The 18,701-nt window shown below is 36.0% G+C and overlaps 1 protein-coding gene across 2 annotated transcripts in view; it reads right to left on the reverse strand.

Moving 5' to 3' along the window:
- RASA1 (RAS p21 protein activator 1) overlaps positions 1 to 17,866 on the reverse strand; it is a 92,024-nt gene extending 74,158 nt beyond the window's left edge. Inside the window, exon 1 of one of the 2 annotated variants that reach the window (XM_016123788.2) lies at positions 16,767 to 17,866. In XM_016123788.2, the coding sequence (XP_015979274.1) occupies positions 16,767 to 17,287 (521 nt within the window). In that variant the 5' untranslated portion in view covers positions 17,288 to 17,866. Of the gene's footprint in view, positions 1 to 15,000; positions 15,114 to 16,766 lie in introns of those variants that run through there. The other variant, XM_016123789.2, reaches the window with a different exon arrangement.
- Between the last annotated feature and the right edge of the window lie 835 nt (positions 17,867 to 18,701).

Genomic DNA, 18,701 nt, shown 5'->3' on the forward strand with positions numbered 1-18,701 from the left:
TGACATTACCTGACTTCAAGATTTACCATAAAGCCACAGTAATAAAGAGAGAGTGGTATTGGTGAAAGAACGGACAAATAAGTAAATGGAACAGAACAGAAACTCCAGTGATAGAGTTGACATAAACATAGTTAACTCATCTTGGAGAAAAGAGAAAAGAGAATTAGAGCAAAAAGTCTTTTCAATAATTAGTGTTGAAACAAATGGACTTACACATACAAAAAAAATGAATCTGGACACAGACCTCATATCTCTCACAAAAATTAACTCGAAATAGAACACAGACCTAAGTGTAAAACGCAAAACTATTAAAGTCCTCGAAAATAACATAGAAGAAAAGGTGACCTTGGGTACAGTGACACTTTTAGATACAACATATTATTCATTAAAAAAAAAAGTAAACTAGACTTCATTAAAATTCAAAATTTCTGCTTCATGATAGACAATGTCAAGGGACTGAGAAGACTAGCCACAGAAGAGAAAATATTTGCAAAAAAACACACTTACCAAAGCACTGACACTTATTAAGAATAACCAAAATCCAAACCACTGACACTGGCAAGGATGTGGAGCAGTAGGAACTTTCATTCAATGCTGGTGGAAATGCAAAATGGTACAGCCACCATGGAAGAGTTTGGGGTTTCTTAAAAACTAAGTATATTCTTGCCATGTAATACAGCAATTGTACACCTAAGTATTTTCCCAAATGAGTCAAAACTTTTATCTATACAAAACCTTCATACATATTTATAGCAGCTTTACTCATAATTGCCAAAATACGGAAGCAATGAAATTGTCCTTTAGTGGATGAATGGATAAACGGAGGTATATCCAGACAACTGAATATTCAGCACTAAAAAAAAAAAAAAAAATGAACGAGCAAGCAGTGAAAGACATATAGGAACCATAAATACATATTACCAAGTGTAAAAACCCAAACTGAAAGATTTCATACTGTATGATTCCAACTATAGGACATTTTGGAAAAGGCAAAACTATGGAGGCAGGAAAAAGATTGCGAAGAGTTGAGGAGAGGGGGGGATAAACAGGTGGCAACATAGAGGCAGCTGTTAGGGTAGTAAAAGTATACTGCAGTGGTGGACACATGTCATTTTACATTTGTCAAAATCCATAAAATGTACAGCACAAAGAGCAGATCATAGTGTAAACCATGACTTTGGATGATAATGATGTCAATGTAGGTCCATCAATTTTAACAAATGTATCACTGTGCTACAGGGTGTTCACAGTGGAGGAAGTTGTGCATGTGTGGGGACAGCAGATATTTGAGAATTTTTTGAACTTTCTGTTCAATTTTGTCTTAAAATAGTTCTAAAACTAAAGTTTATTAATTAAAAAAAAAATAAGTTTGGAAAAAAACACTACCACTCCTTTTAGGCCTATGTACAAGCACTCACCATTTTACTCAAACAGCGTTCCTGTTCATTATCCATTACCTTTAACCACTGAATCCAACCCCTTTTCTAAGTACCCATCTAGCCTTTATTATTTGAAGACATCACTGTAAAAAGACCTGAAACAAGAAGGTAAGGTGTTATGCAGAATTAATCTGCTGGCTGTTAAAGAGATTTCATAAAGTAGTAATAGCCCAGGTAACTTTTCCAGGGTCTGCAACTCAGTTTCAAGTTAGTCTAGTTTCAAGAGTTGACTAGACTCAGGCCACCCACTATTACAATCGACTAATATAGAAACAACTTTTCTATTAATAACAAAAAATAAATGCCTGCCTATATATCTTCCCATCTTACACTTCCCTGTAACCCTGTTAAGTAGGATGCCAAACTGTAATCATAAGGTTGTGTAATGAAGAATGCCAACAAATAAATTTCAAAGAAATGATTAAAAAAAAAAACTAAAAAGACTACTGTTTTACAGTATCATTACAGAAGAGTAATAATGAATACTAATGCCACTGAGTATACATTATTTATTAATTATCTTTTTTTAATGGCTAAATCAGGTGGAATCCATCTAAACCAAGTTCAAACTTACATCATCAATAGGACAACTGACATCATGCACCCTTGGATGTAAAGTACCAGGAACTGATGATTTATGGGATATTTCTGTCAAGAATGGTTAACTTGAATCCAATTATGAGGAAACAATCAAATAAACACAAATTGAGACATATTCTGCAAAACAACTTTCCTGGACTCTTCAAAAATATCAGTATCATAAAAGAAGAAAAGCTGGAGGAACTGTTCTCGATTAGAGGAGACCGAAGAGATATAACAATTAAATGCAATTCATTAAAATAAACAGATATAAAGGACATTACAGGAACAATTGAGATATTCATATCTGAATATGAATATTATGTTAATGTTCAATTCATTATATTTGGTTATGTAAGTTACTGTCATTATTCTTAGGAAATATATGATGAAGTATTTAAGAGGGAAGGGACATGATCTCTGCAACCCACAAACAGTTCAGTATAAGTAACATATATGTGTATGTATAAATACAAAGGGAAAAACAAATGAGGCAAAATATAAAGAAAAGGATATATGATTCGTCGGTACACTACTCTTACAACTTTTTGGCAGATTTTTCAACATAAAAACTTGTGGAGGAGTTGTTTATTGAGCAAGATATTTGAACAAAAGGATGCAGATAATTTGTATATTTAATGAAAACATATATGTAATTTTAAAAAATTGCATCAGAAACAGGTATCATCCTTGGCGTTAAAAAAAAAAAAAACCCACTCCCTTGAACTTAGATAATCACTGACAAGCGTACCCTTAATAAAGCTTCATTTTCTATGACTCTACTGTAATCATGTCATTTGCTACAATCCCATTATTTAAATACATCAAAATACCAACCACCTTACTGTTAGGTCTTTCTAACCAGAAAGTATCTATGATTCATCACATGTTAATTTGAGATACCATGGTTTAATTCTCCGAGAAAACACTTCTTTTAAAGTTAAATAAGGCTGTTATCACTGTTTGAGAAGAAACAATTATTTTAGTCATTGTACACCACCTTTAGTAATGTCTCAGCTGTGTTCAGAAGAATGAATGAGAATTTGTCACATTAATCAAGTAGGAAGCAGGGCACCCCAGACAACGGAAATAGTAATGGAGAGACATAAAATAGTACAACAAAGTATAGTACTGATGAAATACAAAATACTGGCGAACGAGTTAAGATGGCATTGCATGTCATACTAAAGCTTTAATTTTTTTCTCAACCTGCAGGTCTCAAGCCATTGGGTCAAGAAATCAATTTAGTAGGTCACAATCAGCATTTTTTAATGAACTGAAGTAGAACAGACTAGAACAGTAAATAGAGTGTATCACAGGTGGTAAGGGTAAGTTTGTTTCATTTAACTTTTGTTTCTGTTATAATGTCTGTTTATGTGAGTGGGCTAGGTCACAGATAAAAAATCTATTTCTTCTGGTGAAAGATGATCACAATTAGGTTCGAAAGTCACAACTCTATACAATGGAAATTCATAGAAGAGATTCAAGAAAGAGTATGATAAGATCTATCTTTTCAAAACCATGTTTGCAGTAATAGTTTTTCAAACAGTGACAAATTTAATTAACTCAATTTCCCCATATGTAAAAGTGTCAGCTATAATTATACTTAGTGGTTGGGAATACATACATATTTCTTTTCAGATATATATAATATACAAAAATTTAGCTCCCTATCTTTGCTAGTAAAAGAATTCCTTTTTTCTTTATATTTTCCAATAATCTCTACATTTTCTAGAGTAAACAAACATATATTAATCTTACTTAAGGGGAAAAGTAATTTTTAAAATTATACAGATTATAATATGTCCAATATACAACTAAATATTACCCATCATGCCAAGAACCAAAATATAACTACTTGAATAAGAAAAAGACAACAGATTTCAAAACTGATATAGATATTGGAATTAGCTAAGATTTTAAAGTAGTCGTCATAAAAATTAATCATGAATTACAAAATTTCTTGAAGCAAAAAGGAAAAAAATCCAAGTCAAGCAATAGAAATTAAAAAAACAACCAAACAAACAGAAAAAATGGAGGCTATAAAACTGTGAAGTACAAAAAGGAAAAAAAATAAAACTTATTGGATGTTCTTAATAGTAGAGATTACAAAGGTTAGAGTCAGTGAACTTAAGGACAGATCAATAGAATTTAACCAATCTAAACAGGAGAAAAATGACAAAAAGGAAATTTAAAAAGTCTCAAAGAACTGTAGGACAGTAACAAAAGATCCAAGTCTATATCACTGAAGTCCCATAAAGAAAAGAGAACTCAGAAGTCCCTCTTCTGAGCATCTACCCCCCAAATTTGAAAACATTTATGTACAAATACATGCACCCCTATGTTCACTGCATCACTATTCACTGTGGCCAAGACATGGAAACAACTGAAGTGTCCTTCAATAGATTACTGGATAAAGATGTAGTACATATATACAATGGAATATTATTTAGCCATAATAAAAGATGAAATACTGTCATTTGTGAAAACATGGATGGTTCTTGAGATTATTATGCTAAACAAAATAAGTCAGACAGAAAAAGTTGAGAACCATATAATTTTACTCATATGTGGGATGTAAAACTGAAAAAAACAAAGGAACAAAACAAACAAAAACTCATAGACACAGACAACAGTTTAGTGGTTACTAGACAAAAAGGGGGGAGAGGGAAAAACTGAAAAGGGTAAAGGGGGTCAAAAATTATGGTGACAGAAGATTTGACTTTGAGTGGTATTAACATACAATGCAATACACAGAAGATGGATCACTGAATTGCACGTTTGAACCCCGCATAATGTTACTAACTGGTCACCCCCAAAAAAATTTAAAAAAGAAAATTAAAAAGAGAAAGGCTGAGTTGAAAGAGTATTAAAAAAATAATGGCTGAAAACTTACAAATGTGAAGAAAGACATAAACCTACAGATTCAAATGAGCAAACCACAAATAGGTAAACACACAGAAATTACAATTTGACATATCATTATGCATCTGAATACAAAAACAAAGAAAAAAAATCTTAAAAGCAACCACAAAGAAAGGATGCATTACTTATAGGGGAACATCATTTCGAATGACAGCAGATTTCTAAGCTGAAACCACGAAGGTCAGAAGTAATAAAATTTTTTTTCAAGTGCTGTAAAAAAAGAACTGTCAATCATGAATTCTATATCTAACAAAATTATCTTTCAGAAATGAAAGGGATATAAAGACAAGCTGGTAAAGGATAAATAAGGATACATCTCACTAGCAGAAGTATCCTTCAAGAAAGCTCTTCGGATGATCAAAGTAATCTTGGAACATTAGAAAAGAAAAAGGAACAATGTAAAAAGCAAAAATGTGTAAAAACTAGAGAGAGACTCAGCAGACTACCTTTCTACTCAAGAGCGTTTAAAATGATAGTTAATGAATAAGATAAAAATTTCAAGGTCAATAAAAAAAGGTAAGTAGGCGTACATCAAAATTAAAAACTTCTGTACATTAAAAGACACTATGAAGAGTGAAAAGGCAACCCATGGAATGAGAGAAAGTATTTGCAAACCTTTTATCTGAAAAGAGATTGATATTCAGAATATACCAAAAAAAACTACAACTCAACAACAACAAAAAACCCCCTGGTTAATAAATGGGCAAAGTATCTGAACATTTTCTCTAAAGAAGATACACAGATGGCAAATAAACATATGGAAAGATGCTCAACACCACTATTCATTAGGGACATGCAAGTGAAAACCACAATGAGATACTAATTCATAACCATCAGGACAGATATTATTAAAAATAAAAAAAAACAAAGTGACGGTTGAGGATGTAGAGCAACTGGAACCCTCATGCATTACTAGTGAGACTAAAAAATGGTGTAGCTGCTATCGAAAATGGTACAGCAATTCTGCAAAAACTTAAACACAGAATTACCACATGATCCAGCAATTCCACTTTTTGGTATAGTCCCAAGAACAAAAGCAGAGACTTGAACAGATATCTGCATACCATGTTTAAGTACCATTATTAACAAAAGCCAAAAGATGGAAGCAAACCATATGTCCACTAATGGATAAATGAACAAAAATGTAGGATAAGGTCAGAATAGTATTCAGCCTTAAAAAACAACAACAACAACAACAACAAATGCTACAACATATGCGAAACTTGAAGACGTTACACTAAAAGTCAGTCACAAAATGACAAAAATTTGCATGGTTCTACTTATGAGGTATCTAAAGTAGTCAAATTCATAGAGACAGAAAGTAAAATAGTGGCTGCCAGGAGCTGGGAAAGAAGGGAATGGTGAGTTAGTGTTTAAGGGGTACGGAGTTTCAGTTGGGGAAGATGGAAAAAAAGTCTGGAGATGGATGGTGGTAATGGTTGCACAACAAAATGAATGTACTTTATACAACACAACTGTACACATAAAAATGGTTAAAGTGGTCAATTTTATGCCATATATATTTTACCACAATTAAAAAATATATATCCACACCATCTGATGACCTGCTCAATGTATATATAGCACAACGGAAATATTCAAGAAAATATTTACAAAATGAGAGTGTAAAGGGATCTAAAGAGAAGGATTGCCACACTTCACTCGAACTGACAAAATGTTTATATAATAGTCTATGGTAAATTACATATGTATATTTTAAAATCTTAGAAAACCACTAAGAAAACTCTAGAGCATTATATTTAAAAACCATTATAGATAAGTCAAGAAGAAATCCTAACAATTGTTCAAGTAGCTCACAGGAAGGCAAGAAATAGAAACAGAACAGGAAACAAAAGATAAAATGGCAGACTTAAGTTCTAATACATAAATAGTTACTGTAAATGCAAGTAGTTGAAATACCCAATTAAAGGTAAAAACTGGTAGTGTGGAATTAAAAAAAAAAAAGACCCAATTATAAGCTGTCTAACCTACTGAAAATAAGACGTGAAAAGTAAAAGGATAGAAAAAAAGTGCATTTAAACAAAGTAAAAGCAAGAGTGGCTACATTAATATTACAGACTTTAGAGCAAAGACAATTGCTAGAGACAAGGGAGGGCCATTATAATAGTGATAAAAGGATCAGTCCACCAGGAATACAATCCTAAATGTGTACACACAAATATAGAGCTGAAAAGAGAAACAGACAAATTTAGTTATAGTTAGGAGCTTTCAAGCCTCTCTTCTCAGAGACACAGAGAAATAAACAGAAAATCAGCAGAGACTGAGAGCTCTAAACAACACAATCAATTAAAAAAATCGAACTGATATATGGAGAACACTCCACCATTAAAACAGTAGAATACACATTTTTTAAAGCATCCATGGAACACTCACCAAGACAGATTATATTCTGGGCCATAAAACAAATATCAACAAATTTAAAAGTATTGAAATCATAAGTGTATGTTCCCTGACCATAATGGCTCTTAAGTAGAAATCAATAACAGAACCAATTGGAAATTAAACTACATGCTTCTAAATAATCCGTGGGGCAAAAAGTAAGTCTCAAAGTAAAGTTAAAGAAACAAAATTGAATGAAAATGAAAAGATAACACATAAAAAAAATGTAAGCTACAGCTAAAACAGTACTAATTAGAAAAGGCATAGCATTAAATGCTTACATTATGAAATAGAAAAGGTCTCAAATATAACATTAAATTACTATCAAGAAAAATGGGAGCAAAATAAACCCAAAACAATCAGAAGGGGAAATTTTTTTAAAAAGGAGCAAAAATCAATGAAATTAAAAATAAAACCATAGATAAAATTCAATGAAACAAGTTAATCCTTTGAAAAAATTAATAAAACTGACCAATATTTAGCCAGACTGACAAAACAAAAAGGGGACTATACAAATTACCAATATCAGGAATAAAAGGTTATATATCCTTGAATATTTGACAACTGTTAAAAGGGTAATTATGGAATAATGTAAACAAGTTTATGCTCATCTATGAGACAAATCAGAAGAAATGAATCCATTCCTCAAAAGCCACATACTTCCAAAATCCAAAAAATAAAATATGTATAACCCTATAACTACTGAAAAATGAGTTTGTAACTTAAAATCTGCAAAAAAATAAATCTTAGGCTGAGATGTTTCCACTAGAAAAGTCTACCAAATATTTAAAAAGAATTAAAGAGATACTTCACTAACTCTTTCAAAGAATAGACAAGGATGCAGCATGCCCTACTTTATATTATGAGGCCAGTATTACCAAATACTAAAATGAGACAGATATCAGAAAAGCTAACCACCAATATCACTCATGAACTTATACACAAAAATCTTCGACATCTCAGCAACCTAAATCAGCAATGTTTGAAAAGCACCACATACCATAACCAAGTGGGATTTATTCCAGATATGTAAGGCTGGTTCAACATTTAAAAAAAAAAAAAAAAAAATCGGTGTAATCTACTCTATCAACAAACTAAAGAAAAAAAAATCATACAATCATATAAATCCACTCATAAAAAGAACAAAAATCCAGCTTCCAATCATAATAAAAACTCACAGTAAATTAGGAAGAAAGGTGAGCTACCTTAACTTGATAAAAAGTATCTAGCTAAGCCCCCACCCAACAAAAAGGCCCACGGTTAACATCATACTTAATGGTAAAATACTAAATACTTCCCACCTAAGACAAAGAACACAGTAAGGAAGTCTGCTACCACTACACTCCTTTACTATAATACCAGCAGTTCTAGTCACTGCAATAAAACATGAAAAAGAAATAGGACAGATTAGAAAGAAATAAAACTGTCCCTATTTGCAGTTGACATAATGTCTATGTAGAAAATCCCCAGGTATCTGTAAAAAGCCTCTTAGAACTAAAAGTTAGCAAGGTTGCAGGATACAAAACCAACATATAAAAATCAATGGCATTTCTAGTAACAATGAATATATTGAAAATGAAATTAAAAATGTAGTAACATTGACAAACTGGAGGGTCTTTTTAATGAGTAGGTAGGATGCTGCCTGATTCACAAATCACTGAATAAAGCCAATTACATCTTCAAATTTAAAAACAAAAAACAAAAAAATAACATTTACAAAATTGCTCCAAACAACAACAAAAAACTAAGTTTAACAACAGGTATACAGAACTCATGCACTAAAAATTACAAAATACTGCTTAAAGAAATCAAAAAAGATCTAAATAAATGGAGACATATACCATATCAATATGGTAAAGATGTCAATTCTCTCCAAACTGATCTACGGTTTTAATGCGATTCCTATGAAAATCTCAGTTTTTGCAGACATGGACAAGCTTGTAAAATTTATGTGTAAAACCACAAGACTTAGAATAGCTTGAAACATACTGAAAAGTGAGAGGAATCACCCTACCTAACACTGAAGCCTGCTACATAGCTAGTCTAATCAAGAGTATGATGTTAGCAGATGGAGACATCTAGATCAATGGATCGACATAAAGAACCACTCTAGAAAACAATGGTAGTTTCTTATATAATTGAACATGTACTTCCCATGCAATCCAGCAACTATACTCTTGGGCATTAATCTGACAGAAATTAAAATTTATGTTCACACAAAAACATAAACATGATTGTTCATCAGTTTGTTTTTTTTTTTTTCATGATAACTCAAAATGGGAAGAACCCAAATGGCAAATGGTTAGACTACAGTATATCCATACCATGGAATACTACTCATAGATACATACAACAAACTGGATGAATCTTGAGGAATCATGTTGAATAAATGCTAACTCCAAAAGGTTACATGCTATATAATTCCATTTATATAACCTTTTTGAAATGACAAAATGATAAACAGTTTAGTGGTTTCCAAGGGTTAGAGATAAAGGGAGGTGAATTTGATTATAAAAAAGCAGCACAAAGGATCCTGGTGGTGATGAAACTGTTCTGTAACTTTACTATGATGATGTATACACAAATCTACATATGATAAAACTGCATAGGAATGTACACCCACACACACACACGTACACACACATATGCAGAACTGGTGAAATCTGAATAAGATAAGTGAATTTTGTCAATGTCAATTTCCTAATTATAAAAATGGGTAAAGGACACATCTCTATTATTTCTTGTGACTGAATGTGAATTTACAATTACCTCAAAATAAGTTTAAAAATGAGAGGTAAATCAATATTTAGGTAGACAGACATGGATGAGGAGAGATACAGTTCTATTACATAATTTCTTAACTGTGAACCAGTTTAGTTGGTTATTTCTACAAAGAAAAGAGTTGAGGGGAACCTCTAGATCTTTCCCTTAGCTTAAGATAGATAGATATATAAATATAGATATATAGATATATATGAATTTTAAAGTAACACTGACTCTTACAACAATAAACACAAAGTGAAAACAGAAAATTTGTTGGAGTAATGTTTCAGCCATAGGATTTTTCATGGCTACCATCCTTGGTCATTTTTCACACCGTAATAATCAGACATGCATTTAAATGTTTTCCATCCTTCAACACAGGTATATATCCAAAAGAAGAGGTATAAATTACTAACTCATAAAGAAGGTAAAATATAAAGAAAGTTTTTCTTTCCTACAGTGTAAGGTAGGAAATAAATGAATGAGGACCCTGTTTCTCAAGTAGCAGATATGCATTCGATATGGTCCCAAATCCTCCAAAGCCATTTTTAAAGATGCAAATTTTCCCAAGTCAGCTTGGGCTACCCTAACAAAATACCAGTGTGAATGGCTTAAACAACAGAAATTTATTTTCTCAAAGACCTGGAGGCTGATTTCAAGATTAAGGTACCAGGAGAGTTGGTTTCTAATGAAGCCTCTCTCCTTGGCTTCATTCTCACTGTGAATGAAGATGGCCGGCCACATGCTCACCATGAACTCATGTGTCCTTTTCTCTGTGCACATGCACTCCTGAAATGTCTTCCTCTTCTTATTAAAAACACCAGTACTACTGGATTATGGACCTACCCATATGACTTTGTTTAACATTAACTGCCTCCTTAAGGGCCCTATCTCCATATATAGCCATATTAGGAGTTAGCATTTCAACCTAACCTTGGTGGGGGGACACAATTCAGTCCATAACACTCGGTGACCGGACAGCCTTGAATTATTTTAATTTTGTATGGGCACACATATATACGTATTAAATGTACTGAAAGGGGGGCAAGGTAAAGGAAAAAGTATAGTTTCTGCATTAGAATTCCAGTTCTCTCACTCAAGTTTTCTCAACAATAAAAATGTGGATAATACACTGCATAGTTGTGAGAATTAAATGAGATAATCTATGTAAAGTACCTAGCATACAGTAAATAATAAGTCAATATTGAGTCTCTGCCTTTGTATCCCCTCCCCTCAAAAGTTATAAATCATTCAAATATATCTGAAAAATTATAAGAACTAGATTCTGTCCAGTTCTATCACTACCTAGCTATGTGGTCTTAATTAAGCAAGCCAACTTACCTGAGTCTGCTCCTGCACATAGGCAATGAGAGTTTCCTCTATCACTAAAATACTATGTATCTGTGCATCGCTCTTATGATTTTACTATCAAACACCATGCTACGAGAGCTAATCAAACTTTCTATAAATCTTCAATAAAAAGGATTACCTTATGAAATTTCAATATCATTCTTTTACATACTTTCAGTCTTTCAATTCTTTCACAACTATCCTTGAGAAAGGTACTGTACAATGTGTCTACGTAGATTAATTTTATCACCTTATTTCTCTATCATTAATGCCTCATCTTCCAACTAGTGTGTATACTCTATATTTCTTCTTGTACCTCATAATGTCATTGTTTTACTCAGAAAAATCACACAATCACTGAAACACCTAAAATCATACCCCAAATACTGTTGAGATGTGATCAGACATATGGAGAAGTTAATCAGTAAATTGTATGACAACTATTTTTAACTTAGCCCACAACTGAAATGTACTGCAGGCAATTTCAAGATAACACACCTACCTTCCATTCAAACAAAAAATATGAAACCAATATCCACACTCAATTATCTTTAGTTTAATATTAAGATAATGGTGCTAAGAAGCAAAATCTATTGTGGGGATATTTGAATTATTTAATGAAAGACAATTTACCAAACTAAGCCTAAAGAAAGAACTTCTAAATACCTGCCCTTTCTCTCACCTCCTCCCTCATCACTAGCACTCTACTATTAATCTGATATTACATGGAAATGAATATATGAGGTAGGCTATAACTTTGGTGCCCCTAAGAAATTTCACCCTTCAGTATTAATGCCTTTGCACAACCCCTCCCATACCAAATCTAAACTGGGACATGTGTTTAGCACTGGCTATTGAACATTAGCACATGCAAAGAACACAAGAGGCTTAAGTGTTGAGAGAGAGGGGCTGCCCTTCTTGGAATGCTTCCTCAAGGAACCCAGCTGCCATGCTGTGAAGAAGCTCAAGCTAATGAAGAAGAGAGGCTACAAGGAGAAGAAGGAAGAGGAGAAGATATGCCCAGCTATCCACCAGCTGTTCCAGCCATCCCAGCTGAAGCACCAGACTTATGAGTTAAGAAGCCAATAGATGACATATGGAACAGTCCCCATCAAGCCCTGCTCAAATTTTAAAATCAAAAGCAAATAAATATTGTTTTAGCAACTAAGTTTTGGAGTGAAGCAGTACATAAAACAATGTAAACCAGTCAGAACAGTCCCTGTTAGGTAGTGAGAAACCAAGAAATATCAGCAGTAATAACTGTTATTGTTAATAATCATTATAAGTCTCCCCTACTCCAATATCTTAAGATGCTCTTAAGATATTTTCTCATTTCCCTAACAGCCAGTAAAGAGATAACAGCAAAACGAGCTAAAGGCCTATTCTTCCTTTTCCCCTTTTTCTTCCTAATTTACTGCTGTACTCCCCTCCCTTTTTTTTGTCTTTATCAATGTTTGTCTGGTTTTCAATGATTCAGACCAATTCTAGCCTTTTGTTGTGCTCTATTTTCTCAGCAACTACAAGCACCCCCTTTAACCTCCCTCTAGACCACAGGTAAGTAATTAAAAAGTTCAGTAAGACACTCTTCACCAGCGCCAAAATTTGTACTAATTTAACTAGTAATTCTTTGTTACCTGACCGAATTATTATGCAAAAGGCACAGGAACCAATAACCTCTTTTTCAGAAAATAAACTAAGCACCAGGTAAAATATACCTGGCTACTTTTCCTCATTACATAAATTTTCCAAATTACATAAATTCCTTATTCTTTTAACCTCTATGACCCTCTGCTCATACTTCACTCATGATATTTATCTTAATCTAGGCTGAATCATAATAATTGGTTTACCTAGCTTTCTACTATATCTAAAACTTTCAAAAGAGACTCATTGAGAAAAGAGGCATCTTATTCATTGTTGTAATCCCTTAAATTAAGCACCTACGACATTGCTCTACTTCTCATTCTAATATGTACAAAATCTGGGTCCTGGTCAGCAACCACTCTGTCCATACTAATCTTTGCAATTCTCACCCTCATGTTTAGTAAGAAATAATGACTCACCCATAGTTATAGTGCAAATAGTAACAAAGTTAATGAACATGTCCTAACATTAACAATTATATGACTTAAGAATGATTTTATTTTTGTAGAGGACAGTAAGATGATTTTTAAGGGGGGGGGGGAAGGTATTTATATTCCTTGTTTCTTTTTCCTTTAAGTTTCAGTCTTGGATACCTGTATAATAGTAGGTGCAGAGTAAGATCTAGGCCAGATGTCGGGCAAAAAATATCAAAGGCAAAGCAAGCCTGGTAGAGACTTTAGCTAAATAGAGAACTCAGAACTCATCTACAAGGGGCAATACTACTCGGGTCTAGCAATGTACTCTCAAGTAGGAACAGCAACCTGTGATTTCTCAGTCAACGCTAGAAATTGAGACTTCTTAAATGTCAAGTCTTCCAATTTTTAAATGGTACCAACTAATTACTATATGTTCCAAATATAATAAGAACAAGCAATATATATCTGTGGATGGGACTGAACCCAAAGGCCTCCTATACTGCAGGCTCATAGTTAAAAATCTACATATATAACTGAAGACAGAGTAAAAGGAACAATATTCCTTTTCTATCACTCTTCATCTGTAGGAAAGAGAGAAAAAAAGTAACAAGAACCATGACAAGCAGCTCCATAAAATTACAGGGAGTACCAGTAACTCCTTTAATTTATACCTTTCTCTCTCTTGAAAAATAAATTTGTGAGTAGATTTAGATAGATATTTGTGCATAAAAATATATGGGGAGAATTTTTTTCTTTTTAAAATTTTTTTTCAAAACTTGTACAAAAGGAAAATGTTCAAATAAATGTAATAACAGAAACAAGGTACGAAATACTAATAGCATTAGCATATTTGCACTGGTGGCTTTACATATCATCTCTTGACTCTCTTGTAATGAACAGAACTAAGCTACCTGGTTACAAGGTTGAACCATGTGACCAGAGAGCCCTAGTTTAATAAATTGCTGTAGACTAAATCCTATGATGCGAACCTCCTTAATACCATGTTATTGGTAACTAAGACAATCAATCAGTCACTCGTAATCAAATATTAATTTAGTCCAAGAACATTTCTTCAATACATTTACGAAAAGATATGACATTACTGAACCAAGTCATGAATGCCTTTTCCTTTCATTTACAAAAGGAATCTAATAGAAAATATTTGAATTTCATCTCTAAATCTGTTTAACTCGATGGAAGCCTTTATGAAGTTCAAATAAAATTTTTAATATAGGTAATCATTGAAGACAGGCCTTTGGAGTTCAATACATTCTCTAAAATAGCTATTAGTAAGGGAATCCCTATAACAATAGAATTAGTAGGCAATTTAATAACAATAAAATTATGTTGTTATTTTGGGAGACTATTTATTGAATACTTACTGTGTGGCACTGTACTAAATATGTTCGAGATTCTCATTAAACCTTAAAAATGACCATATTAGGTACCATTATCATCCCCATTTTACAGATGGGGACACTGACCTTTCCAAGATCACACAGCTAGTAAGTGGTAGAGTCAGGATTCCAACCCAGATCTTGTCTAACTTCAGAATTTGCACGCTTAACCACTACACTTTATTGCCTCCAGTGACTTTGGGTTGTTATCTAAGATAAAGAAAAGAGGGAAATTTGTACTTCTCAGTGGCAAATTTTGAAAAAACATACTAGAAATGAAGGATACTTTTTAGAAATAGAACGAATTTCATATACATAGTCTAACAACTATTTTTAATCTCAAATACACATAATAATGAAAATCTCATACCATGGACTCCTCACAAACACAACTAATAAACGTACTTATTAATTTACTAGTAAAAATCTAATAGGAACGTTCTGTATTTTCTGCTCAATTTTGCTATGAACCTAAAACTGCTCTATAAAAAAAACTCTATTAAAAAATTTTTTTAACTACAATATACTAAATATGCCTACTTTAATTCAACTATGAACTGGCCTAAGACTAAATTCTTCAGAATGAAAAGCTGTACTTTATTATAACCACAGTGCTGAGTATGTAGTGGGCACTTTGTATTATAAAATGACTTTTTCAAAAAGACTTGCATAAACTGTGTAAAATTCTCATTTTTCACACTCAGAACACCTTCGAAAAATCTGCAATACATAGACATGACAAGTTGATATAAAATTAGACAAAGAAAACTGAACTTGTATTGAACAATAAAAGGAATATAACACCCCTATACCATGACTGACAAGAGACTACTTTTCCACCTAACTATCAAAAGATGTAGCTTTAAGTCAAAAAATGGATTAGTATTAAAGAATCTCTTCCCAATTCATTTAAGTCCTTTCCAAATCCTCCAAAAAAATAAATAATATTTTCAAGTGTCCAGAGTGACTGTCAACATACGAACCAAATCTTTTTTCCTCTGATGTTCACCAAGGCTGTTGAAATTCTAAAGGTCAAAGACAAATGTGAGAGATCTATAAAACAAGTTATGCCTACTATCACTTCTACCCATCAACATTTTCCTCTCACCAATGTCCACTTTTATATAGAAATACAAACCTAAGTTCACTTATGAGAAGAACAAGTAGGAGGTACTAACTTTATACAGAAAAGTCATTTGTTCTATATATTCTGCAGTAGAGTGTCAAAATTAACATAGAAACAGAATACTGTATTGACTACCAACAAAAAGTGTTGATGGGAAGTACACTACTCATCTTGTTTTGTACTTCAATATTGTACTTACAAAGTCTCAACTATAAAAGAATGGCACTAAATATTAACAAATGGGAATTCTATGGCACAAGTTACAAGTTAGTATTTGCCGTGCAACCAAAACAAAGCATTCTTACCAAGGTATGTTTCAAATGGTATCAGTACAACACTCATTCAAAAACTTGTTTTCAAAGCTTCTCACTAATCATCTAACAGGGAACACACAGGTTAATACTATAAAAGACTATTACTGCCTTGGCGTAAGCTCAGCTGAATGCTAGGACGCCAACTCAATTTGGAAGGTGCAGAACCATATCCGGTTCTCACCTAATATACATTTTCCCATGCTTCCCATCTTAAAAACTTTACATCTTCCCAGAGAAGCAATAAGACGCCACAGAGTATGCCTGTAGGGAAGACAGTCAAATGTAATCCCTACGTGTGGAACCTGAAGCTTCAAAACTTTTCAGAACATATCACAGCTGACAGGATGAGTGCATGTTTCCACTTCTTTCCAAAAGCCAGCTTCCCCAATCACTGAACAGCGGTCTTGACTTACTGGTTAGTTGGAGGAGCGGTCAGCGGGATGGCCACCTCTTCCTCCTCGTATTCTGGTCCATCAAGAGAGTCACCTTCGTCCACTGTTCCCAGGCCCCCGCCCAAAGGGGGCAGTTGAGGAGGAGGCGGCGGCAGAGGAGGGAATCCGCCGCCTGCCCCGAAGGTCTCCGCAGGCGACGAAGTGGTCCCCCTGGTGAGAGCCATCTCCCCGCCAGGTCCGGCGACCGCAGCACCAGCCACGCCAGCAGCAGCACCTCCCCCTGACAGTCCGGCTCCCCCCAGTGCTCCCGCCACGGAGCCGGTTCCTAAGAACCCTGACCCCAAAGCGGCTCCGCCACCCAGAGTCCCGGCCACGCCGGCCTCCGCCAGCCCAGAATAGGAGACGGCTGCCACAGGCAGGGCCGCGGGGATCTTCACGCGACACACTGCGGGATAGGCACTGGAGCCTGCGGCCGCGCCGCCTCCTGCTGCCCCGGCGGTCACCGGGCCGCCCTCCTCACTGCCGGCCTCGGCCGCCATCATGTTGAAGTCCGCTCTACTCTGCGTTGCCCTCCCCGCCCGGGAGCCCCGGGGGCCGCAAGGCCCGGGCTCCCAGCCGCCCCACCCAGGCGCGTCCCCCCTTCAGCTCCCCAGGCAGAGGAAACAACAACAAAAGGAGAGCCCGCCGCCGCGCCCCCTCCTCGGGCCACAGCCCAGGCTCCCGAGCTGCCCGGGTTACGGGAAGCGAAGTGGGCAAAAAACCCCACGCTTGCACAAATGCCGCCCAAACCTTCACCTTATACACCCACACTCACGCGCACACATGTACAGAAGCGAAAAACTTCCTGGCTGCACTAAAGAGGAAAGGAAGCACAGGGGAAGCGGCTGGGCCGGCTGCCGCTCCTTTCAGCCACCGGCGCTGCCGCTGCCACCGCTCCTTTACCACCCCAGTTCCGGCCACCCCCACCGCAGCCACCGCCGGTGCCGCTGCTGGGGCTGGGGCCACTGCAGCCGCTTCATCCTCCACGGGGCTGGAGATGGGAGGGGTGGGGAAAAAAGAGGAAGGGGGGCGGGGTAGTGGGGAAATCGATTGAACTGCTCCCAACCTGGAGCTCTCGGTGAAAACGACGAGAGAAAGGAAGGCGGGGCGCGGGAGGAGGAGCAGAGGGAAGGAAGGGCGGGGAAGGGGGCGGGGGAGCGCGCTTCTGCGCAGGCGCCTGCGCGGCGTCGGGGCGGGGGGAGTGGGCCTGGAGGGAGGAAAAGGAAGAGTCGGATGGGAAGGAAGCGGCGGGGACGCGCGAAGCGCGGCAGCGCTCACTGTCCCTCCGGTTGGAGCGCGTGGCGGCGCGGACGCTTGTCTCATCGGTGTTGCCAGCACCTTCCTCACTGGGCTTTGTTTGATGGGAGGAAGAGGGGAGGACTGGGTACCTAAGCCAGCTGCCGCTCAGCAACCTGAAAACTGGAGAGACGAGAGGGATGAGGAGCCGTAGAGACGAAGGAAAGAGGGAAAGGAAAGGAATATGCTACGAAGCAGGTTTCTTGCTTCCTGACCGGTAGAAAAAGCACCCGTAGCCGGCGGCGCAGAAACCTAACGGCCGAAGCCCGGGGTAGCGGGGTGGGAATGGGTTGCAGACTGCTTCGAAGGTTGAGGTAGTACTATTAATGTTTCCATTGTTGCATAATATAAATATAATGTTGCATAATATAAATCACCATATGACTTGCAAACTAAAAAATATGAAAAAAACCACTAGGTTCTGAATTGAGAAGAAAACGGAATGGATACAGGGAGGTTGGGGGGGAGGGCTTAGAATTTTGGTAGAAATAATGGTTGTGAAGTCACGTTTTGTTCACTGACCCCCTCCACCTCTTAGACACAGACATACCTGTGCAAATGCAAGTCTGTTGGGTACTAATGAGGTGTGGAGAGGAGGAGTGCCTTATGTGACACCAATCA

Source organism: Rousettus aegyptiacus, unplaced genomic scaffold (genome assembly GCF_014176215.1).
Source record: "Rousettus aegyptiacus isolate mRouAeg1 unplaced genomic scaffold, mRouAeg1.p scaffold_m13_p_8, whole genome shotgun sequence".
Classification (NCBI taxonomy): domain Eukaryota; kingdom Metazoa; phylum Chordata; class Mammalia; order Chiroptera; family Pteropodidae; genus Rousettus; species Rousettus aegyptiacus.